Consider the following 24,900-nt stretch of genomic DNA (forward strand, 5'->3'; position numbering starts at 1 on the left):
CTTTTTAAAAGACTATATTCTTAATCCAAGCCCTGAAATCAAGTATATGGTTATTAGACTTCATACTTCAACATAGCAAGATAATTTTGTTTGTTTTGGTTTTTTGGATTTGTTTTTTTTTTTTGTTTTTTTGTTTTTTTTGAAACACAGGGTTTCTCTGTATAGCCCTGGCTGTCCTGGAACTCACTCTGTAGACCAGGCTGGCCTCAAACTCAGAAATCTGCCTGCCTCTGCCTCCCAGAGTACTGGGATTACAGGCATGCGCCACCACCGGCCGGCTGCAAGATAATTTTGAAAAGCACCTATTTTGTAAGCTGTAAACATGGATATAAAATTTTCAGTTACCTCTAGACTTTTACCATAAACACCAACCAGTCACTAAACAAGGATCAAAGTTAATGTGATTTTTGTCAATGAGCTCAAAACCAGGCAAGTAAACACCATTTTTCTTTTTGCCATTGTATCCAAACAATGGAGACATCATCCTTTACTTGGTGCCAACACTGCTTTAATGAGCCGCATAAAAGAACCCTAAGAAACCGCACACCAACTTTTCAGACATTTAAACAACCAACTGTGTGATGACATTCTGGTCACATACCAGAATAGAAAAGCCATGGGTCTACAAAATTACTTCCTCAAGAGTTTGTGTTTAGAATAGATCTGTATGCATGTGAGAGATGGCTCAGTGGTTAAGAGCACTGTGTGTTCTTCCAAAGGACCCAGGTTCAATTCCCAGCACCCACACAGAAGATCACAACTGTAACTCCAGTTCTAAACGATGTGACGCCATCACACCAATGGACAAAAAATAATTTTTTAAAAACAGGAAAAAAACTTTACAGGGTTTCCATGGTTTTGTAGAGGAAAAATAAACTTGACACCACATGAATATCATAGTTTAAACAATGAAAGTGTGAGCTCAGAACTGTAGTTTGTAGACAATAAAATGCTGCAGAGCACAGGATGCCTTTCTTCTCATCGTATCGGAGACTTAACGTGCTAAGACTCTTCAGATTAATTTTGACAGGTCAGAGTGGTTTAAGCACAGAATGAGCAGCTCTCCCATCTTCAAAGTTTTGTATAGTTGCAAAAACTTCAAAATATCACCAGTGTATTTTATAAAATTAGATCCAATTTTATTAAGGATTTCAGATTACATATTTCAGACTTCTAGAGGAGAATAGAACCATTTGGGGACTGACAGATGTCATAATAAACACTGACCCCTGAAGCTCCACACGGCACTTTCCCATTATACAACAAGAGCCAGCTACCTCTTCGCTTTGGCAACAGCTACTTCCTACAGAAGGGAAGACTGCGCTAGTCTGTAAGTTCACTGGAAAACGAGATCCTCTCTTTAGGTTACAAACTTTAATGTTCAAGAAAATAGGCTGTGTTTAGATGAACTATGATTACAGAAAATAGCAGAAACCATCTAAGAAAAAGCAACCAAATCAATAAAATATAATTGGTTAAGGATTTCCAGTAGTTAAAAATCTCAGGAAGATATCAGCTATAGAATGTGCTCACATTCTAAGCTTAAATACTAAAATCTCACAAAAAGAACTATCACCAGAAAAAAAATTTCCTCAATGTAAATTTTATTAACAGCAGGAACCTTCCTCGGAGTAAAATCCGACTAATATACCCTGTCAAAACTATTCCTTCCCCCAAAGTGAACAGTAATTAGCCTGAGGTATTTTAAATGTGGCTTTCAGTGGTCTGAAGCGTCATGCCACCCTCCACTGCCTCATGACCACCTTAGGATGTATTACAATGTGGTCACTTGAAATATATGAAGGGGGTAAAAAAAAGCTAACTCTAAAATCCCAAAACCCTTCAATCTCTTGAAATCATACACTACTTTCATTCATTCCCCCCAAAACCAGAGCCACATGCTCAGATGAGAATAGAAGTGTTTAACCTTCTTTCTCCAGTTCACTCATCAAAGCCTGGTGTGAATATGCTGAGTATCACACACGTGGTATAGAGGCCCAATTGAGCATTTCGTAAGACTGAGAGTTTGAGATTAGCGCAGGATGCCTGACAGAGCTGAGGTAGTTGGATCAACAGTCCCCCCATCCTTGGTCATGCACAGTGACGAGCAGGGCTCATGGCACACCTCATCCTCAGCATGCGGATGGAATAAAGACAAAGTCCAAGTAAAGGTATCCAGGTCCAACAAGGGCAATTTCAACCTTTCCGTTAAACCAACTAGAGCACATCACTTTTTTAAAAGCACATGTGAATTAAGAGTTCCTCCAACGATGTTCCATATACAAAACTAGGCATCCCTGACCTCCAACTAACCCTCTGCAATAGCCTCAATCAGTACAAACCTCAATCAGTACAAACAGACAGCATCCTGTGAGAGCTAAAACTGTGTCATATTTTTTATTTTAGGCTATAAAAACAAAATTAGGCAGACAAACAACAGAAAAACTCAAAATAGGTTCAAATGATGTATATTCATCATTTCCAGGAAAGCAGAAGGTAGGCCCTACCACAAAGAAAGACTTCATTAATGGAGGTTAATTTTCAAAGTACATTAAATACTATCAATTAACTTCTCTAGAGAACCTAGGGTTTGTCCACCTTGCAATAAATGAGTTGACTTTTGTCATATCATCGAAAACATAAAAATACCTTAATAATCTCAGTTATTAAGTTTGATCTTACTGGAAATTCTTAACCACAATTTTCCTTCCTCAAATGATGTCGTGCCTTGTCCAGAACAGGAAGCACAACTAATGCAGGCAGACCTCGACCTGTTCTACCAGCTGAAAACAACTTTGGTTCTTTAGGAAAGAAACAGCTACTCCAAGTATGTTCAACAGTTGGTTTTTGAAATTGTGTTCCAATAGCTACATGATGGAAATATTCCAGAAGAACCAAACTGCAGCAGTGAATAAGCATGCACGAGAGAGGATGTATGCATTAACCTGTCTGACAGAGCTGGAGTTAGGATGCTAGGTAGAACAAATTGGTCTTTAAAATATCAATTTCCTTTCCCTTAAAAACTTACTGATTCTACCAAGAAAATACAAAACCATAAGGCTGTAAGTAAGGAGTCGTGTTTAGGCTATTACAGGGAGGCGGTCCTCAGGGCCGTCACCGCTCACTGCTGCTTGCACTCGGCTGGGTTTTGATCCTTCTGTTAAAGGAAAACAACACGTCAATCTATCTTCTACCGATTTTGATGCATTTTTCAAACAATAATCACTTTAATGTAAAAAGACAGGAAACAGGAGATAGTGATAAACTAATGTTCAAAGTCACTGAAGTATGCATTAATGAAGCAGTATTTCCTGAGTAAAATCTATAACCTCAAACGAACCACTGTTAATAAAACACTAATTCATATCTACCAAAATATCTAATTCCTAACTTCTCTTCTACATGCTGAAAGGAACTTTCCAGTGTTTTACAGCATATGTGGAAGTCAAAGTTTCAAATGAACCCTGGAAATTATTATTACATACTTTGAAGGAGAAAATGTTTTACTAACCCTCAAATTCCAAGAATTATAAACTGGGACCTTCAGGAATCAAATAACTAACAGCAAGTAAAGAGAGGATCTCATCTCTGCCTACTTCAGCAAGAAGGAGGGTAGAGGCTGGCCCAGTTTTGCTCACCTTTGGGTCATAGTCTGGATCGTTTTCCTCATCGCCTTCTTCTTCCCCTTCCTATATTAAAGTTCAAAATGCATCCATGAAGTATGTACATACTAGAGAAAATTGGCTCATAATGTATGGAAATTTTATACAAGTTACTCTATGGGTCAACAGATTTTTATGATTACAGAGTTTGGTGATAGTACAATTTAGTTTCTAATATGAAAAATTTCCCAACACAACTTGAGACATCCAGAGAGCTTTTATTGAAAAGATTTACTGCAGCCAACGTTGAAAAAGTTTACTGCAGCTTTTGACTTCTTCAAAGAGCTGAGAACCCTGCAGCAGAACAAAATTATTTGAAATAAAAAAAAAAAATGTTGCTGAGTTTTGCAATTTATTTATTGAAACCTTATACATACATTGTTTGGCTGTAGAATTCTAAAATCATAGTTTCCAAAATTTATCCCAAATCACAGAATGATTATAAGCAAAGGAATACATTAATCACTCAATTTTGCTCCTCAATGTGTTATACAGTGACTTATTTGTTCATTTGGTAAACATTACCTCATCAGCTTCTTCACCTTCTTCATCATACTGAAAAAAAGACAAGTAAGGACATGTCAGTAAGCATAGGTTAGTAACACCATAATCTGGAACACTAAAATGTATTAAAAAGAAACACAAGCATAAACACTGTAAGGCTGTAAGTTAACAAGCTCAGTGCAAGCTACAGGCTACAATGTTTCCCCTACAGTATCTTTGCAGACTCCCTATCACCTACATAAATGTTGCCATGGACATTCAAAAGTTCTAGTTGTTTCATGGCAATGACATCAAAATAAAATAAATGTAAAGGTAAGCACATTTCAGCAATTCAGAATTTTTCTAACAGAAAAACAAAATCCTATCGTAAATGAATCCAAATATCCTAAAGAGACTTCTGCAAGATGGGGAAGAGCTATCCAAAGAATTAACCGCACCAATGAGGCTAATGAGGTAGGACATCCTTCATGTCCTACCTTATGAAACAGTAAATGTAACCTCTTACCCATTCTGACTATGACACCCCCAAACCACTCCACAGCAGGGCTTAAGTACTCACATCATCATCATCGTCCTCAATAGCTTCTCCAGTGAAGTACAACACTGATCTTGGGATTATACGTTCACGTAAAAAGTGACCAATTTCAAAGTCTGCAGCCAGTATCGCCTCAGCATCGTCATCCTATTAGCAAGAATCGTCCGTCAGTTGGTGTGTGTTTGTGTGTGACAAAAGTTCCAACCCCGCCTACCTGCCACCGATCAAGTAAGTCATCGACATGTGTTGGATTTGCATGGCATTAATACCTAAAAATAAGTTAGCAGTCCAGCATATACACCAAGATAAATCGTAGTAGATAGAAGTTAGGACTGTTTATCATATAGGACTTTGTAATTAAAGAGCAAAACATAAAAGAAACCTTGCTACACGAGGGCATTCCTTTGGAAGTAACAAAAATGTGGCTGGCAAGATGGCTCAGCAGGTTAAATAAGGCTCAGTGATTTAGCAGCATTGTCTGCTCTTGCAGAAGAGCCAGGATTTAGCTCCCAGCATCCACGAAACCAGAGAACCAACTGTATGTTAACTCCATGGAAGAGCATTCTCTGTCCTCTTCTGACTTGTGCAGCAGCATCAGTCACACATATATGTGCTGGCAAACACTAGTATACATAGAGCAATACTGAGTCCTTAGCAGACAGGGAAAGACATGCCTTTAATCCCAGTGCCCGGGGAAGGAGGCAGGTGGATCTAATTTCAAGTGAGTCTGTCTTTTAGTAGCTCAACTTACCAGATCTCCATTCTCAGGAACTGCAAAATTAAAAGAAATCCAAATCAGGAAAAAAATTAAGCACAGCTTACAGTACAACACACATCAATACCCAACCTAAACTGAGAGACTACTCACTGCTTACCTTCAGGAGGAGCAAAAAAATTAAAGAAAGAATCATTGGAAACTGTTTTAGTCACAGTGCGAACTGTCCCACGTCCCTTGTGTTTCTGCTTCTTCTTAATGGTTTTCAAAGTAACGTTCTTTCCTTTTTTCCAATCTATCTGGCACCTTAGGGAACAAAATATATTTTTTATGATATTTTAAGCACATGATAGCTCGATTTTTACAAGTGTTTACATGTCAAATTAAAATTTTAGGATAGTTTCTAAACGATAGTTTCTAAACAAAACTTTAAAATCTACTGACTTACAATAGCATTAACACAACATAAAGTAATTAGTACATTATTGTCAGATCCAGAGGAAAATAGGAGACTAAATCATCTGACTACGTACAAACCCAACAGGCAGGAGACACAAGGGAACAGAACACTAAAGCTCTACCTACAATTAAACACAAACAATTAGTACAATCAACTCACCCTGTACAACCCATAATTTCTGGTCCGTCAAAAGAAAAGGGATCAGAATCATCTGGTTCTGACCTCATCCTGTAAGTCTTTGTTAACACTTCATTTGTGAAATATTCATTGGGCTCAAAGTGAAATTCTAAGACAAAACTCTTTAAAAGAAAACAAAAGTGAGTTAAGTTCTTAAACCATAAATGTCAATGCATCAGTAAACAGTTTGACCTGTGGTTTTTGATAAGCAGATACCAAAGTCTAATGCTTTTTCCCTCACTCTGAAATACAATGGTAAGGGATGTAGGGGAAGCTTAGTTCTGTTACAGGAAAAAATAAAGGCCTAAGATAAAGTATGGTTTTAACCTTAACTATCATTTAGATCAGTTAAATCTACATAAATTGCCCCTTCTTTCCACCTCCCCACCAAGACAGTTCTTAGATCTGAAGCTTCACTCTCAGCCCAACCTTGAGAAGACTGGATTTTAAGACCATGATCCTGTATTAACAGCACTGCGCGTATTAGAATAGAAGGAGTTATGAGCTCATCTCTCTCCTCATGCAGGCCCCAAAGCACCATTTGGCTGAAGTCATTCCCAGGCGGACACCTTTAATAGTTTCCCTGTTAAATCTACTCAATCTAAGATCACAATCTTTACTTTTAATCAGCTTACATTCCACAGGAATAGGATGAAGTACAGGATCACAAGTACCAAAACCAAACGTGCACATACTTAAGAGTACCTAGTGTCCACATTATCATATACACCACCCGAACTCTTGAATGTCATGTTTTAAAAACTTATCTATAATAACACTACAAAACTAAGTAATTAAAACTTCTTTTACCATAGGCTGGCCAGCGTCTGAAAACTTCACTTTAATATCTTTCAAGTGCTTCAGAATAGGTTCATCATGTTCCTTCAAATTAAAATAACAATTAGCATTTAATTTGGCATTTTAGGGTAAGTGTTCTGTTTCCACACAGAAACTATTGACCATAAGAAGTTGTATACAGTAACTATGACCCCATACTGTGGTTCCTCTGCACAATGCCTGACCAGTCAGAAAAATACAAAAAAAAAAATCTAAAAAAAGCCTGTTTATTTTTAAATATTTTCTGATTATGTGCTGTGATTTCAAGCTGTTTGTTCCTTCTCTACTTTGGCAAAGCAGAGACACATTCATTCAAACTCATCACTGAAGATCGTTCCTTTGCCACGCAGCAGTGACAAGCTAGGCTGCCAGTACTACACAGATGCTAATGGCTCAAGAACAAGAGAGGCAGTTTCCTGAAGTGAACATCTGTATTGGGTTTTATGAGTGAGTTAAATAGCTTTATATCTTAAGATGCAAATTCCTCCTGGATTAACAAGTTTCAAACTCAATGATTTTTAGTACAATACAAATTAAACACTAATATTTTCTCACCAACCCTACCCTGAAACTAAGTACATAGAAACAAGATAATGTAAACAATGAGAAAGAACCAACTAATAAGGATCAAAGATACCAATCTAAAATATTTTGATTAACCAAAACTGATTATTCTTTATATAAAACACGAGGAGCCAGGCAGTGGTTACACATGCCTGTAATCTCAGCTCTTGGGAGGCAGAGGCAGGTGAATTTCTGAGTTTGAGGCCAGCCTGGTCTACAGAGTGAGTTCCAGGACAGCCAGGGCTACAGAGAAAAACAAATAAACACCCCCCCCACACACACACACACACAACAAAAAAAAGTAAGTCTGAGGAAACCACAGATATTTAAATATAAAAAACTTCGTTTAGGTTAATGTGTGCTTTTGTGAATTACCTGAACCATATCACTGAGCAAATCAACATTCTTAAAAACTGTCAACCAAAATTCAGGAATTCCTTTAGGGTCTTCTTTTTCTTCATCCTTTTTCTCATCTTCAATCTTGGCCTTTTCTTTTAGCTCCTCCTTTAAAAGACAGCAAACAACAGAATGACTGTAACAGGGCTTCTGTCTGATCAGCCTTCACTCAGTACTCTGGTTTAATTGTACAAATTCTGTTGTCACTCATTGGAAAACCTCAATCCCATAGCAATCAATGCTCTCATCACCACCTTACAAAGACCACCACCAAAATCCAGAACTCTAGGAACATTTTAAAAAAGCAGAAGACTCAATAACAAGATTTTTCACCACAGCAAACAGAAATTTGTCCAATGTTCAGCCTCTGGAACCCTTAATCACAATAACACACTGATTATATACCCTGCAAAAGTAGTGATACTGAAGTAAGGAGCATGGCCAGAGCCAGCACCCGCCTCCCTCACAGCTGTCCCTCTTCACTGCAGGCAGGCCACAGGAGAGCATTCACTGGGAAACTGGATGCTCTGTCACCGTCATCAAAAGGTCAAAGGAAACTACATGGGATGCTAGGCGCTGCCAGGCTGAAGCACAGCTCATCTTCTAAGAACAATGCTGGTCCCCAGCACTTACGAAGCTGCTTGTAAATGCTGCTTCTAAATGCTGCTTATGGGCTTATCATCTAAGGTACAGGAAAGCACAAGGTACGAACCGAAACGTCATCTTCCTCATCTGGTTTCCATTCACATTCTTCTTCTGTAGGTTCATAAATTGCATTAATGATCTCAAATCTCTAAATAAAAAAAAACATAAAAAGGGAGAGCTTATGTAAAAACATTACTTGAAACTTGAAACTACTGGTTTCTGATTTAATTAGTAAATACTAACAACTTTTAATAATTGCTATAGATGCTTTCACATGTACCATGATTCCACTGTGGCATCGAAATATCAAGCTTAATGCAAGTTTGTTCTGAGTTAGCTTAGAACAAAAAGCAGTATAAATATATATATATAAAGCAGTATAAATCATTACCTTATCAAATAAAGGCTGGTAGAGAACAGCATACTTCCTCTCAAGGTCATGGACTTCCTCATAGAACTTGGCTTCTATCTGTGCACATTTAACCTGAAGATTCCTGAGAGCATTCACTCGTCTTTTGACAACCTTAGGCAAGCTGAAAAGTTACATAAAAATCATAGGAAAACGCAAGTCACACTTTCCATACGTCAAAACTGAAACATTCAAGTGGGTAAAAGTTTGAGTTGAAGCAAGAAATTTAAAGTAACTAAAATTAAAAATAAACAGATCCTTTCATTATAAAAGCGGGTAGAATAAATGAATAAGAGACAAAAACAAAGACAATTAAAATCCAGGTTGAATTTTTCTTTCCAAATTTTTATAAAATAATTATCTAACCACTGAATTAGTTAAAATTAAGGAATTCAACTGTTAGCAGTTCTCTCAGATCAGTTTTTTCTATTTTGTACACAAGCCTTTCAGCTTACGTTGGATTCCCCAGAATCTACAGAGACAGGAAGAACTGCCAGAAAGCTGCACAGTGCCTAACCTTCAGCAGATCAAATTGGGTACACATCTGAAAACAAACCAGAGAATTTAATGACGAAAGTAACTTAGGCTAGGAAGTTGGCTCAATAGTTAAAAGCACTTACTGCTTTTGCAAAAGACCCCAGTTCAATTCCCAGCACCCACAAGGAGCTTGCAAACCACCGGAAACTCCAGACCCAGGGACTCCAAAGCCCTTTTATATGCACACTATGTTCATGGAGGGGCAACCTGCTTACACAGCTAAAAAAACAAAAAACAAAAAAAACTTAAAGTAACCTAATGCTTTAACTTATAATACCAAATAAGCACATATTCAAATTGTGAAAGTTTGAATATGCATCTTAAAGTTAGAATAAAATATAGCCAAGGAATCTACAAAATAAAGGCATGAATGTACACCATAAATTTAAAATTTAACCAAACAGTGAGAACTGGACCGGAACCCAGGCTTTTTTTAACATATCCTTCCTAGAATCTTCCAGGTTAAGCCAAGTTATTACACGGAAAAACAGCCAGCTCACACAGCACGGCCACATTCTTCGGATTATTTCCATCAGGATGCAGTGTCCCTCTGCACATAGTTTTGATTATTATTGCCCAGTTGGGGGCGCTGTGCATAGCTCAAAGGACCACAATGAGCTGTGAGAAGGTCCTCACTCACCCTCCTTCCACTTCTGTATGGGTTCCAGGCATTCAATGCAGGTATCACACAGATCAAACGGTTTACCTCCTAGGCTAGCTTAGCTACCCACCCTAGTCAGTATTCACAAAGCTACAGACCAAGACGGGGCTGAAGTGTGGCTCAGTGTCTGAGCAAGCGTGTTGGCCGCTCCTGCAGTTCCCGGCACCACCGGTCACTCCTAGGGCCTACAGTTCTTCCCTAGCCACCCTGGGCAATGTGTACACACATACTAAGAATTCGAAGGGCATGAAGGACAGATTAAACTAAGAGTCCAAGCTAAGTAAGTATACTACCGGCCAGAAATATGGCAGAGCAGCAGGGTATGCAAACAAGCCCAAGTTTAGAGCCTGGTCCTTGAGCACACCTTCAATCCCAGCCCTTGGGGGGAGAGGCAGGCAGATCCTGAGGCCAGCCTGGGCTACAGAGTTGAGTCACAGGATGGCCCTTTTCTGAGGGGCAGTGAATGAAGGTGCTCAGAAACATTGAGTAAGATCAAGACAACTGCATATTTTAAACCTAACCTACACACGTGTTTAGAATATAGCAGACCAACAAAAAGAAACTTGGGCAAACCAAATTCGATTTTAAAATAAAATGTTAGCCAGGCATGATCACAATACACTCCTTTATTCCCAGTACTTGGGAAGCAAAGGCAGGCAACATTTCTGAGAATTCTAAGTCAGCTTGGTGTACAAAGCAAGTTGCAGGCCAGCCAGGACTATAAATTATCCAATGATTTTAGCAATGCTACTGGATATACTAAGTTTTTTTCTTTTTAAGAAAAACACAGTAATTTTCTGAATAGCAGGAATATAATAGAACACTATTCACAACAGGAATATCACTTGCAAAATACACAGAAATGAATGGAACCAAAACTCCATGAAGAAACCACAGCCCTGAGACAGTGTGTGCGCTGTAAATACAAGTACAGAGGCAGACGGCGGCAGGAGACACACTGCTAACCCATGACCTGAATGTGACCAATACCAAACCTTGGAATTAAAGAACTTGAGAACCCTGTCAAGCATAAAGGTCCAGGAAAGACAGTGTGAAGGAAGCATCTTGTCCACCTGATCCACTGAAAGGTCAAATGTGACAAGAACAAAAGAATCGTATCTTGATGGCCAGAAAAGTTGAGAGTGGAAGCGACCCTCCCTTAGCTATTAGCCTGTACTACAAAGCCTCGAAATGTTTAAGAGAAAAAAAGGAATAGCCTGTACCACGTACAGAAGTTGGACTCTGAAGGAATGAAAGACCTAAATTTTAAAGTTAAAACTAGCCAACAAGAATGATGTAGGATCTAAGACTTCCTAAGCAATTTGAATCCACAAACATAAAATGAAAAACAGGCCAGCCACTTTGCTAATATAAAACTTAAGAATTTGTTTACTGAAAGACTCCATAGATAAAATATTTTTACAATGCTAAGATGAGAATGACTATGCAAAGATTTCCATAAAATATTCTAACAAAATGAAAATAATGTTAGTAAGGAAAGGAGCGAGGGTCCAGATGGACCACAGGCTCACATGTTTTCTTAACAGAAGCTGCCAGAGTACAAGTAAAACAAGGTCAGACCTTCTAGACTGGCTTACAAGAAGAAAAGACTCTGAAAGCGGGATGCCAACATTGGCAGGCATCTACCATTCCTAGGAACCTTGCTATAAGATTGATACAGGAAAACTGTTGGCCTCAGTAGCAACTCTACCAAAGTAACAGACAGCTCAAAGAAACCACTCCAGCTCCTTCCTCCTTCCGAGTTAGACAAATGATGTGCTTCCACCCAGTACAACCTGTGCCAAGATAGGAAAGGGGGCAAACGGACAGGAGACCCAGAACCAGGAACCACCTCCAGTGAGCCTGGAAAGGTAGCACACATGGACCTTAAAACTAGAAAGCTGGGGAATTTTAAGCCTTAAATCACAAAAGATAATCTGTATTAAATCTTATTTCTAATTCTGTACATTCTTAACAAATTTCTATGATTCTAAACAAATTACAGAAATGGCTAAGATCAATACACTTCCTACAGACCTGAACCAAACAAGTCAAGACCCAATCTAAGCAGACGTTTCCACCGTAACTCCCCCAAATCTTATTATAGTAGATACTAACAGACATCAGCTTTCTAGGATCACACAGATAAACTTAGAAAGATAAATAAAGATTAAAAAGAAAAGATCTTGTACCTTTCAATGTATCCTGTTGGGGTGTCTACCAGACCATCAAGTCTTTCCTGAAGAGCTGCAAGAATCTGAGGATTTTGCATCATCTGAACAGTTAGCTGACGTGCTTTTAAAAAGAAAGGGGCATTGAAAGAGGGATTCATGAAATTGTTTCCGCTTTGTTTCTTTTCCACTGACAATCCAATCATGAAGTCTTCCTAACAGGCCCATAAATGCTGATCTGATGAGAACTGTAGAGAACTTTCCGGGTTTCTAAGATCCCTAATGCACAGCCTCTCTAGGCCTTTCTACAAGCTCAATGAACACAGTCTTTTCTGTTTCTAGTATCTCATCTATCTTTCACCTTGGGGAAGCCCAAGGCTTCATCCAGGTGTCTAAGACTCTTGATAGTACTCTAAATAAAGGCAGTCAACACTTACCAGAAAACACCAACAATTTTAGGCCAGAAATAAAGGGGTTATATGGATATTGCTCAATGCTTAATAAAATGTATCTTTACGTACGTATAATTGAGATTATAACATAAAAAATTAAATTTCTCCTTTTTCTGCATATTAACTTAGTATCAAAAATAGTCAAAGGTAACTACAAAATAGTCAAAGGCCAAAAAATTGACTTTTTAGGATTTTATTTAATTTAAATATAAGCTAAATTTATAAATGTTTTCAGTTATATTATTGAAGACCAATTACTTTTTAATCACAGTTTAGTAAATGATACCCAGTTCTAACAGTAGGCACTTAGTAACATCAATTAGGAACTGTTGGCACAGTTAAAATCCATCTGGCTAAAACTGAAGGTGAGTCACCTGTCGCCTTGGCCTCATGGAACACACCCACCCCCAGCACACTCCTTGTACACATCATTGCTGCATGTGCACTGTCAAGTGCCCTCTGGAGTGTGACAGAGTGCACTTTTAAGGACATGCACACACTGTTTGCTATACAATTAAGCAGTAAACACAGCTTAGAAGCATTGCCTAGTGACGCCTCCTTCCGACCCTTGCGGTATTACTCCCTTTAAACTGTTACTGACACTGCTAGATGCTCAACTCCAGCAACAGTGGGGAAACTAGTGACTATACTCTCTCATCTTCCTTGCTCACTGCCTTTCTTTGTCCTATCACACAGTTAGGGAACTCAAGGGGTGGATCAGGAGATGGGGAGCAGGTCCCACTAATCTCCTCTAGAACACAAATGCCAGCAACTGCTGGCTCCTGAAGTAATTTAAAAGAATACCTTTGATTTTTGTTTCTTCACCCGTTTCTTCTTCTTCTACTTCTTCAACATCTTCCAAATCCTGGTCAAGTTCAGACTGTTCTTTGCTACAATGTCATAGCATCACACCATAGTTTAAATGTATGGATTACAAAACAAAATTAGAGAAACTAGTATTGACTGTTTCAATAAATATGCTTCTTTCAGGACAGAAACTCAAGTGATTCAGTCTGGCTCTGTATTAACTGAAGAGTTTAACATCTCTACTTAAAACCATCTACCCAACAACAGTGCATACTTCAAGCTGTATTTGGTAAGTTTGTGACCTTTTCAACCATATCCAAAGACTACATTCTTGAGTCACTGTAATGAAGAACCTCCATTTCAATAGGGCAGGCAGCAATACTAGCCTCTTTTGTAACTAGGACTAAAGGTTGACAATGGTATTTACTTGCTGCTGTTTTTGTACATTTGTTTCATAGTCCATCCTATATAGCTGAACATGAACTTCTGACTCTCCTGCCTCGACCTTCCTGAGTGCTGGGTTTACAGGCCCACCTGGCCTGATGGTCGGCAGTGAGCTACTGAGTTCTTTTGTCCTGTTTGGTTTTAATAGGACATGCTGCCATGCAACCCTGGCTGTGGCAGTGAGATCGTATACAACACAAATAACTTAAAACTGTAAGAATCCTTGTAAAATGGTACTATAGCTTCAGCCACACTAGGCCATGAGTTATCCCAGAAAATATTAAGTAGCTAAGTCTAAGAATGAAGGTATTAGTTTTAAAACAGAGGATCCTGGCTGGTCATCAGGAGGCTGAGGCAAGTGGACCTTATGAGTTTAAGGCCTGCTTTGTCTACAGGGCAGGGCAAGCAGGGCTACCAAACAAACCAACAAAATCCAATACACCCTGTTATTGCTGAAAGTTATGACCACTTACAGAGGACTGTACGATCTTTGGACATGTTTTTTTTTTTTTTTTAAACTTCATAGTAAAGAAGAAGAAATAAATGTTAAGATCTTTGACCCAACATCTTGCCTCAAGTTTAACCAGGATGGCTCCGTTGGACAAAAGATAACATCTCTAATCATCTTGGAGAATCACCAAAACCTACATGACATTCCATCTAGCACTAGAGGGGGTGAGATTAAGGACATTTCCCTTTGGGTTTTGTTTGTTTGTTTGACAAGGTTTTGCCATGTATAACAGGGCACCCTATAAGACCAACTATCGTCCAGCCTGTCTCCAGAGCACTTCCCAGGACTATAGACAGACAGGGGCCTCACTAACGTCTGGTTAAAGACTACACTGATAGGAATCGATGGTCCTAGACACTCCGTGTGACCGCTCGTCTCTGCATGCAGAGCCAAGGGCTGCCGGCATCAGCTGCTCCTTTAGGATCTTCAAACAGTTACTGAACATCTCTAGCTTAGTCTTTAAAAAATTTCACAAGCTGTTATCAGACAGTCAAATCTAGCCTACTTCTTTTCTATGCATACTACAAATTTAGTATTACAACCTAAGACACAATAACAGAACAGCTCAAATAACTACTTGAGTAGTTTTAAGGCTCAAAATGCCTGAAACGCTCACTCCTTGGCTTCTCTGTTTCCCCGAGTCTTTGAAGAGTCACTTCTCTCTCGCCTTCCCAGATCTAACTGCCATAGGAAATTAAACAGCAGGGGGAGGGGGTAATCAAACTGTTATAGTGCAATCAATTGCAGTTTTTCTAATTGCTTACAAAATGATGGCTACTAAGCTAAGATGACATAATAGTATCTAATTTAATACTTCCAAAATCAGGGAGCTAGGGAGACTCAGCCCTTCCAGAGGTCAAGAGTTCAATTCATAGCAACCACTGCTCACAACCATTTATAGTGGGGTTGACGCCCTCTTCTGGCATGCAGGTATTCATGCAGATAGAGCATTCATACATAAAATAATTCTCAAATACATTTAAAAACAAAACAAAAACAGGAAAAGCATTTAAGTGTTATTTAAAGTAAAAAAGTTAAAATTAATTAAATGTCAAGGAAAGGAGAACAGCAAAATTTTGAAGCCAGAAACATAAGCAGCAGTCAATTTTATGGAAGGAACTGAAATCAGGAGTAGGAAATTTGAGAATAAACATGGCAGACTGTATCAAAGTTACCAGTATTGAGGACACCTCTGGCCGAGACTGGGTGGAACACTCAGGCAGCTAACCCTTTCTACTCTGGAAACGCAACTCTCAACTTGGCCTGAGGAAGCAGATATTGAGTGCCCACTATGATTAGTTTATGTATGTTTGTATGTTTGTATGTATGTATGTATGTATGTATGTATGTATGTATAAAATGCTCAAGGCCTTCCTAGCCGCCTTTTAAGCTGATTCCTACAACACTGAAAGGCAACTCACCAAGGAAATCCACTCTGACAGTGGGGCGTTCTTACAGCAAGCATTCCTGAGCCTGAGTCCCGCAGTAAGGAGACCCTCTCTCTATCAAGCCTCATGTTCTCATCAACGACTGCTAATGTCTCTCAATGCTCTCATCCAGATCTTAACAAGCAGATGAGCCTACCTCATTAGGAAGCCTATTAGAAATCAAGTCTAAACTAAAAGGAGAAAAGAAAACTTAAGAATAATTAAGACTAAATAGGAAAGAAACACTCAAAGACAGGACAATCAATGAAACTGGGGAGACAAAGAGCAAGAGAACGAAAGCAAGAGGTTTGAGAACACAGTTTCTACATTCTGTCCAGACAGAAGAGCAAAGACCCAAAGATGAAAACCTGGCTAGAGATAACAGGAGCACACCGCATCTAACAAGAGCTGCAGAAGAAGACACAAGCTAATGGGCAGAATACAACCAAAAGCCACTGATTCAGCAGAGCCAGAGGGCCCACTACTATAAGGTTATTATCAAGTGATAAGTTAAACAAAACAACTAGACATTTTAAAAATTAAAGCCAAATAACTGAAAAGTATCAAAAGAAATAGAATGTAAGTCAGAACTGTGGCTTTGGACTTCAGTATCACACTAGAGGCAAAGTGGTAACAGTGCCTTCAAATTCATCAATAAAAATTCTATGGCATTCTATACCTTAACTATCAAGCATAAGCAATAACAGCTTTCAGTCATGCTATGTCAAAGTAATCTACTTTCTTGTCCTATCCCAAAGAAAACAAGAATGTATAAAGACATGGGGCCAAAACTATCACACATACTTTGTATTTGTTGACTTTATGGTAAAGTTCCTGTCCCCCTACCCTCTACCAACTCCATGCCCTTGATATCTAAAAAGCCACTGAAGATCTTAATGTGTTGTATTTTAATGATAAAACTGTCAAATGTGAGAACACACTCTCTTGACTGTATTCCTGTAAGACATCCATTCACACTTGAAACATACTATGTGAAAACTTGCTTACACCTATGTTCCAAGCCATCAGAATAAACCCTGGTAGAACCTCCAGTTTAAGCCACTAAAAGCCAACATTACTTTAAGCCAGTGCTTCCTATTCAGTTCTTCAAAATCCAACTCGGCTGGAGACAGCGCGGTGGCAGAACTTACCTAGCATGTTACGCCCTACCCTCCTCCTCCCCAAACCAATAACATTCTAAAGAAAAGCAAAGAAGTGAATTAAAATAGAGATTACAACTGAGAAGGGTCATCTTCCCACCCTTGACTTACATGTATACTGTTGCTGTTTCAATTCTACATATTTACACATACATCAGTTTACACACAAAAGAATATTTTCAGAATTATATACATGCTAAAATTCTCCCAAGCATTTAAGATCCATTACCATGCTAAGCACTTTTCTAAGAATACACACTGACAAATGGTTTACTATATTTTCTTCTTTTTCTTGGAGCTAGGGTCTCTCTCACTATGTAGCTCTAGATGTCCTGGAACTCACTATGTTCCAAACTCCCACAAATCTACCTGTCTGCTTTTCAAGTACTGGGATTAAAGGCACGTGGCGCATGCCTGGCTGTTGGGGAGGGTACTGTGCCCTAGGCATGAAACAGCTTTGGCCACGGAGCCAGGCATCAAGCTAGGATGAACAAAGGACAGCCATCTTCTGCCCCCGACTGATTGAAGACCAACACCATTAACGAGGTGTCTCTTTGCCCATTGCCAGGGGGTGGTTTACTCTATTTGAAGAATTATATCATGTATTTTAGAGTAGATATTCTACCCAACTTCCAATAGTATAGTAGGTAGCAAAGGCCATAAATACCATCCATTTCCATACTCTACAATCTGTCCTATTAACTACATCACAACAGAGGTATCTGAAAAGGGACCAAGGTCACCACTTACTTGTCAATGTCTGCCATCTTGTAAGAACTCCAAAAATCTACAAGAAAAAAGAAGTGGTAAAAATGAGCATGAGTTGCTTAAAGGTAAGAAAAACATTTGAAGTGAAACCCTATGAATCAAACACTAAATCTAGCCATTTTATAGTCCCTTTGAAAATCATGTGCTAGGAAAAAAAGATCTGCAGGGCAGTGGTGGTGCACGCCTTTAATCCCAGCACTTGGGAGGCAGAGGCAGGCGGATTTCTGAGTTCAAGGCCAGCCTGGTCTACAGAGTGAGTTCCAGGACAGCCAGGGCTACAAAGAGAAACCCTGTGTGTGTGTGTGTGGGGGGGGGGGGGGGGGATAAATAAAAATAAATAAATAAATTATATTAAAAAAAATCACATTTAAGTCTATTAAAAAAACAATTTTCAGAGGCTAGGTTTTATAATTCCACATAGACAAAGGAAACTACATTTAATAGAATTTATAGATCAGTGATCTTTAGTCAAATACTTTTAATAACAGTGAAAGGTCCCTTAGAATATTATTTTAAGACAGGTTTTCTTCATTGTAACCCTATCCAGTTGGCCTCAACCCGGGGTCTGTCCCCGCTTCCCCGGGCTAGGACTAGAGGTGTGTGCTACCACACCCAGACAACCCACTTCGTTGTTTAACACTCTGTATTTTATAATGATATTATTTATTGTGTGTTGTGAGAATTCAGGACAATTTACAGAAGCGGATCTTTACTTTCTATATGGGTCCCAGTGATAAATCTGAGGTCATCAGGCATGGGAGCAGACAACTTTACCTACTAGGCCATCTTGCCAGCCCAAACCATTAATTTAACTCAAATTCATTTCAAAAAGCAAAACTTTGTTTACTGTTCTATGCCTCTTGGGGTCTTTAATAGCTCCAGTATTGTGTAACTATTAGTTCTTTCAGCTATTTTATGAAAAATGGAACAGCTAATGCATTCAGAGATAGAAGCCAGCCTGAGCTAAATAGAAGATTGTCTAAAAACCTATTTCTTACAGCCACCCTTAGCATCTGGAAGCTTCCAATGGAAGACCACTGAATTGGGGTTTGGATGAAGAGAGTACAACTGCAACCCAACAATATAACAGCTTCAGCATGCAGTTAGTTCTCAGTCATGTGACCATCATAAAGGTGGTTCAGATCAGCAGGCAACTTTGCTCTGGGCGACTTTAGCCTCCCATTAAGGCATACTATCAAGCCTTTGGAACAGGACTTCCCTGTACTGTTGAAAGACAGCCCAGTCACCAAAACAACTATGCAGTATCACCAGAAAAACAGTGAGAGCATGGGAATGCCTTAGAATTGAAGCCTAGAAGCAGCATTTGATTTCTGCTCCCTCAGTATTGGCAGCAAATAAGAAACACATAGTTTGTCATATTGCGTATGAGTACAGGCAGTTTGAGTTTGAGTATGCAGGAAACCAGAAGAGGGCCTCTGGATTAACAGCTATCCTCAGGTGCTAGGGATCTGAGCTCTGCCCCTCATCACTGAACAAGGAATTCCTACCCTATGCAGACAGATGGCAATCAATCCCAGCACTAGGGGAGGAGCTGAGACAGGCAGATTCTGGGGCCACAGGCCATTCTTCTTAAAGGAGTCAGTCAGCCTCAGTTCCAAGAGAGAGATCTTACAGAGACACATGTAAAAACAGTATTCTTTCATCTCTTGTGAGAAAAACTTCCATCCAGATTAGTTTAGGGACAGCAGACTAAGCAGATCAACACAGAATTTGTTTTAAAACAGCACAGAAGCCCTAGCAAAACAGTTAAGAAATCCTTAGTCCAAAGCTGATGTCTCTCTCTGGAAGCTACCTTTGCCCAAAGGTCAACTGCCATTATCAAATTTAAAACAAAGCAAAACAAAACAAAAAACCCCTCACTTATTTGGAGAGGAGGGTCTTATTTGCATCTGACCCTGCAGGAACATGGAGGTCACAGAACCTGTGGTCCCAGTGACTAAACCTGAAGCATCTCAATAGCTCCCTGTGCTAGGAGACAGCACCTCACCCAGCACTGACTCGGACTGCCGAGACTCAGTTCAGAGCCAATGGTCTTGAATGTTTTATAGTTCCTCCTTAAGTGAGATTACATGTGTGTGTGCCACCCTGCCAAGAATGGAAACTCAGTTTTAATAGCCCTGAGCTATCAAAATCCTGGCACACTAGGGGAAGCAACTCAGTTTCCCTGCAATGCCCTGGGTTCAATTCCCAGCTCCAGAAAACCTTTACAGCAACCCTCCCAAATTAAGCAGAAACCCCAAATACACCCCAGAAAAGATAAACCATTCCTCCCGAACCGCCCAAATTCATCTACTATGCTGTCCCCTATAGCTTAGTGGACTAATAATGTATTCACAGGCACTTGCAGATCCATAGTAAGTGAGAGATATTTTCTTCCTAAGCCTCAAATTCATAAAAACAAAAAACTAGCCTTATACTACAAAAGCGTAAATATTTAATTCACAGACTTTTCCACAGCATTCACAAGGTCTTAGCTTGATCTCAGGGAGGAAGTAAAGGGAGTTGAGGAAGGAAGAAAACACCCTTTACAACAAGACAACCATCTAAGAGAGAAAATCTAGGGAATAACTAAATAGAACTTCCAGAATAAAAATAACAGCATCAAGCTAAATAGGTTGGCTTAACAATAAGTTAGGTTCGGAAGCTGCTGTGAGCCAAGGCAGGCCTGAGAATGTTCTGAAGATTCAGAAAATAACAAAATACAAAATGGACACAAATTCTAGAAGTACAAAGGATATAACATTAATAAAATTCTAGAAGCCCATAAATCTACTCTCCTAATGAAGCTCAACAACTGAGAGGGAGGCAGCAGTGAGGAAAAGCATTGCCACAGGCAGCGGTACACACGCTTGATGCGGACACGTGAGGGTATTTGCCGATGGTTTATGACCATCTGCAACCAAAATAGCCCCTAGAAATGAACATTACATGTAGGTAAAGCAGACAATTGGGAGCAAATACCTCCAAGCAATCTCATGAGAAATATTCTCTTACATATTGGTTAGTAGTCTAAGAAACACTGTGACAGATTAGGTGTGTATCTTACTTTTTTTTACCTGTGGTATTGCTCAGGATGTACTCAAACTGCTGCGCTTAAGTGATCCTCCTGCCTCAGATACCCTAGTGCTGAACTACAGGTGTCTATCACCCTATCCAGCTAAATAATAATTCCACAATCATTAGAGGTAAAATAAAATACAACATGAAACAAACCATACACCACATTACCATGAGGGGGACTCTAGACCATTCTGAGATAGAAGAGGCTCAGTGTGCTACCCAAGTGTGTACAGACCATCTCAACAGGAAAGGATGCTGATTTCTAATTAATTTTCTTAAATCAATTAATCTGAATTAAGTAAAATCTTCCACAGAAGTAGAAAGGACACCTGACTACAAAACTTATCAGCTTATGGTCTTCTAGTAGCCAGATACTCAAACATCCCCAGCTTATCTTCTGACAAATTATTTTCTGGAAACTTTCCCTGAGATATCAATCAGCAAACAAATTTGTCCTCTTTAGAGAAAGTGACTGCATGATGAGGCAAGCTTGGATTCTGCTTTCTCCCAGACTTCATTCCATCCCAAGAATTTCAGATGTGGCTATTCTTTTGAAGCAGTTTCATTAATTCAGGGCTCAGCACCAAATATGGCTCCAATTCAACTGTTTAAACAGCACCTTTTTTTCCAACACTCACTTTTCCATTCTAGTGATAGGAAGTCAAGTCACAACTGGCCATGTATTCAACTCCCAAGCAAAATGGACTACCTGACATCTAAAACATCTCCACACCCTAAGTATCACCCAACCCAACAGCAAGTGTACATCTACAAAGGACTAGCATTTAGCCAAACCCCTCACTCACTAGTAACATTTATCCATATGCAAGTATGTGACATACATAGCACATATAGGCAAAAATAAGGCTTTTAAGCAACCACTATTTAGTTACATACAGGCAAATTCCATACTGAAACAAAACCAGCTAACTACAGTAGCTTCTCTGAGCAGTGCTTTTTAATTTCACACTGATTATCAGACACCATCCATTAAAACTCAACATAAAGAGGTTAGAGAGAGCTTAATGTTCAAAAACACTTGTTTCCCTGCACAACCGGAAGCTCACTAGCAGCTTAGAGTCTGAAACTCCAATCCCAGATCTGACACCTAAGCTTTGCAGGTACCAAGCATGCACATGGTACAGACATGTAGGCAACACACTCATACATACAAAATGAAGCCTTAAAATGTAAATAAAACCAACCCTGTAGTCTTCACTGCAAAACTGAGTAACCCTAAATAAGCTTTTTACCATGCTAGACCTGTTTTCTAGTTAAAATGTTAGTACAGTGAGACAGCTTCAAAAGAAAACTTAATGCTATCTGACGGCATTAAATAAATGATCCATGTGGAATTTAAACAATGCCATGTTTTTAATCTCAGCATTTCAGAGGCGGGACAATCTCTGAATGCAAGGACAGCCTTGTCTCCACAACAATTCCAGGACAGTAGAGCTACATCAGAGAACCTGTCATAAATAAAGCCACAGTAATCATTGATTTAACATTTGCTCCCCTGTAGTATTACCCTTAAGGAAAATGTTTTGAAACCTGTTTTGCTTACATTTATGTCCATATACCATGTGATGGTGACCTAGGGCCAGAGTTGCAGTTGTGAGACAATGTGGGTGCTGGGAACTGAACTCAGGTCCTCTGGAAAAGCAGCCAGTGAGTGCCCTTAACCTTTAAAAGCCAGCTCTCCAGTTCCTGTATTTTATTATAAGAAAATTAAAGTTCCTTTTCCACTTTAAAAACAATTAAATAAGAATGTGAAACTTTTGAAGTAAAAGTCCAAACTACATTTTGTTTTTACCAATGAGAGTTGCTAAGCCAAGGTGTTCTTCCTGTCAACCCAGTGACATGGTCCAGCAGTCTAAACCATAAGGCAGCCACTCCCATAACCTTACCTCTACTTGAAGGAAACTATGTTGAATTAAGTTTAACTAATTCTAACAGACGCCTCTCTACAAAGCAGATAATTACCTTAAGCTTTTCCAACTTTCTTCCCAATCTTCACAGCTCAACACTTCATATCTAGATAAAATCAATCGCTTATTGGCTCGTGGTATGATACAGGTCAGAATTACTTTTAGAATTTAAGAATGATCACTCATATTTCTATAAGATTCTTTGAGAACTTTAACTTAACAAAATAAGTAATGTATTTTGGCAATATCAGATCCTTTTTTAGCCCCTTCCTTTTAGGTCACCTAAAGCCATACAGCAAGCACATGAGGAAATTAAAGAATTTTAAGTCACCTTGGCTCTGCCAAAAGTGTTATTTTTAACCTCATGAAAGGACAGGTCAGGTGCCACAATCAGTATTAAATTGTCAATTATAGGGCCAAAGATTAAAAAGAGAAAAAAAAAAAAAAACGGGTATTTTTGTAACAGATAAACCTGACAAAACTTTTCTTGTTGACATGTTAGAAGTCTTCTATTTAATAATCTAAATGCTGAGACCTAAAAAGATCTATTAAGTCAAGATTTTGACTTATCTAAGACCTTACTAATGCTAAATTAAATCCCTCCAATCCAGACTTAGAATTAAGTAGTTGTACAGTTTAAATCTGGGATGTATACTTCAATTATAAACAAGTTTGCGAGGTAAGAATTCTCCAAGACCGCCGAGACCTCCCCCCCCCCCACTTACTTGTAGTTTTAAAAGAAATTAAATTTTAGGTACTCCTCTAACCCAAAGAATTCTTTGGATATTAAGTTTGGAAAGATGTTTTGACGACATCTATTTCCAAAAATAGCACACTTTATATTGGCTCTCCTGAAATCAGAGGTGTTGGGAAGTCTTTAAAAGGTTTTTCATTTTGGAATTTAGAGACAGTTAAGGAGACAGTCTGAAGTGGGCAGTCCTGGAAGACAGCCTGTGTGCCTGGTGCATCCTTCCTTTCAGTCTGAGAAGCCCTGCCCTCCCCTCCCGGCAGGACCTGTCTCCACCCTCCCTCCAAGGCTACTCCTGAGATCTTTACAGAAATGTGGCGCACTGTGCATGGTCAGTAAACATTAACGCCTTGTTCCACCTCAAGGTCCTTCCACTCCATCCCTAGTGAGAATTCTGCAGGCTTCCTGAAGAACTACGCTGTTGGTCTATTAAACTCGAAGCCCCCCACCAAGCCAGCCCTTTTTTGGTCTCAGAACCATCTGGAGATTTAAGGGGACTAGGATCATGTATACCCCGGCCACGGTACCCATCGAAGTTCTAACTGTACCTGCGAGACACAAAACAAACCTTTTGTTTAAAAAAAAAAAAAAAAAAAAAAAAGCTAAACTGAACGCTTTGCACGTGTTAACCCCTTAAAACCCTGGCGGCGGCGGGCGGAGGCTGCTCGTCCCTCCATCCTCCCATCCGCTAGCAGTTTCCTCCAGGAAGACCCGGGGAGCCTGTGAGACCGTCGCGCGACGGGTACTCGGGGCGACCCCCTCCTCCTTCAACTCCGAAGGAGGTCGGGTGGGCCCCGGCCGGGGTCTCCGGCCGCCCGCGGCGCGGTCCCCACGTGCCCCGGCTCCTCGCCGCGGAGGCCGCGGCCTGCGCAGCCCCTCCCTGCGGGCGGAACTCACGCGGCCACCGTTCCTTCCATGCCCCCCATCCCCGCGGCCTGCCTCGCGGGGTTCCCCTCGCGGTGGGGTCCGCCGAGGCAGAGGCGGCCGGGAGGCCCGGGGCGCCCCGCGGCGTGGCCTCCTCCTCCTCCGCTCACCCGCGGCCTCGCCGTCCCGCGCGCCCGGCAAGCCGCCGGCGCTCCCCGGGGTCCCTCAGGCCGCACAGCCCCTCGGGAGCGCTTACCCGCGGCCTCAGCCCCACACCTCGCAGGCCCCGCCACCCGGCCCTCCTGACCCCAGCCGTTACCGTTCCAGGAGGCTCGGACGCGGAGCCGGGCGGCCGGAGCTGCGCAGGCAGTGACTCAGGGCGGCGGCGGGAGGAGCGGGAGGCGGCGCCGTGAGCAGACGGCGCTAAAAAAGACCCG

At 40.2% G+C, this 24,900-nt stretch overlaps 1 protein-coding gene and 1 non-coding gene across 6 annotated transcripts; both read right to left on the minus strand.

Annotated features, from left to right (window-relative positions):
• Positions 1–1,115: 1,115 nt before the first annotated feature.
• Nap1l1 (nucleosome assembly protein 1 like 1) lies at positions 1,116–24,900 on the minus strand. 5 transcript variants are annotated; one of them, XM_052164775.1, is made up of 16 exons: positions 24,783–24,899; positions 22,907–22,957; positions 17,825–17,861; positions 13,530–13,615; positions 12,295–12,397; positions 8,887–9,028; positions 8,563–8,643; positions 7,830–7,958; positions 6,864–6,935; positions 6,036–6,175; positions 5,577–5,722; positions 5,453–5,472; positions 4,726–4,848; positions 4,188–4,217; positions 3,639–3,689; positions 1,116–3,157 (listed from the first exon to the last, which is right to left on the minus strand). In XM_052164775.1, the coding sequence occupies exons 3-16, from the start codon at positions 17,839–17,841 to the stop codon at positions 3,122–3,124; spliced, it is 1,176 nt and encodes a 391-aa protein (XP_052020735.1). In that variant the 5' UTR covers positions 17,842–17,861; positions 22,907–22,957; positions 24,783–24,899; the 3' UTR covers positions 1,116–3,121. The 5 variants fall into 5 exon arrangements, with proteins under 5 accessions (XP_052020735.1, XP_052020734.1, XP_052020738.1 ...); XM_052164774.1 differs by lacking the exon at positions 22,907–22,957; XM_052164778.1 differs by lacking the exons at positions 12,295–12,397; positions 13,530–13,615 and having other exon boundaries at positions 24,783–24,900.
• Positions 17,506–17,647, minus strand: LOC127671391 (small nucleolar RNA SNORA48). The gene has a single exon (XR_007974750.1). It is a non-coding gene; the product is annotated as a small nucleolar RNA SNORA48 (small nucleolar RNA).

This window comes from Apodemus sylvaticus, chromosome 20 (genome assembly GCF_947179515.1).
Source record: "Apodemus sylvaticus chromosome 20, mApoSyl1.1, whole genome shotgun sequence".
Classification (NCBI taxonomy): Eukaryota; Metazoa; Chordata; class Mammalia; order Rodentia; family Muridae; genus Apodemus; species Apodemus sylvaticus.

What these genes read in the sequence shown, in the direction of transcription:
- Nap1l1 (XM_052164774.1), bottom strand. An exon ending in ACCAGCCTTTATTTGATAAG is followed by an intron (nt 8,644 to 8,886) that starts GTAATGATTTAT and finishes TTTTTTATTTAG; the next exon opens with AGATTTGAGATCATTAATGC. An exon ending in AAGGTGAAGAAGCTGATGAG is followed by an intron (nt 3,690 to 4,187) that starts GTAATGTTTACC and finishes ACTTTAATATAG; the next exon opens with GAAGGGGAAGAAGAAGGCGA.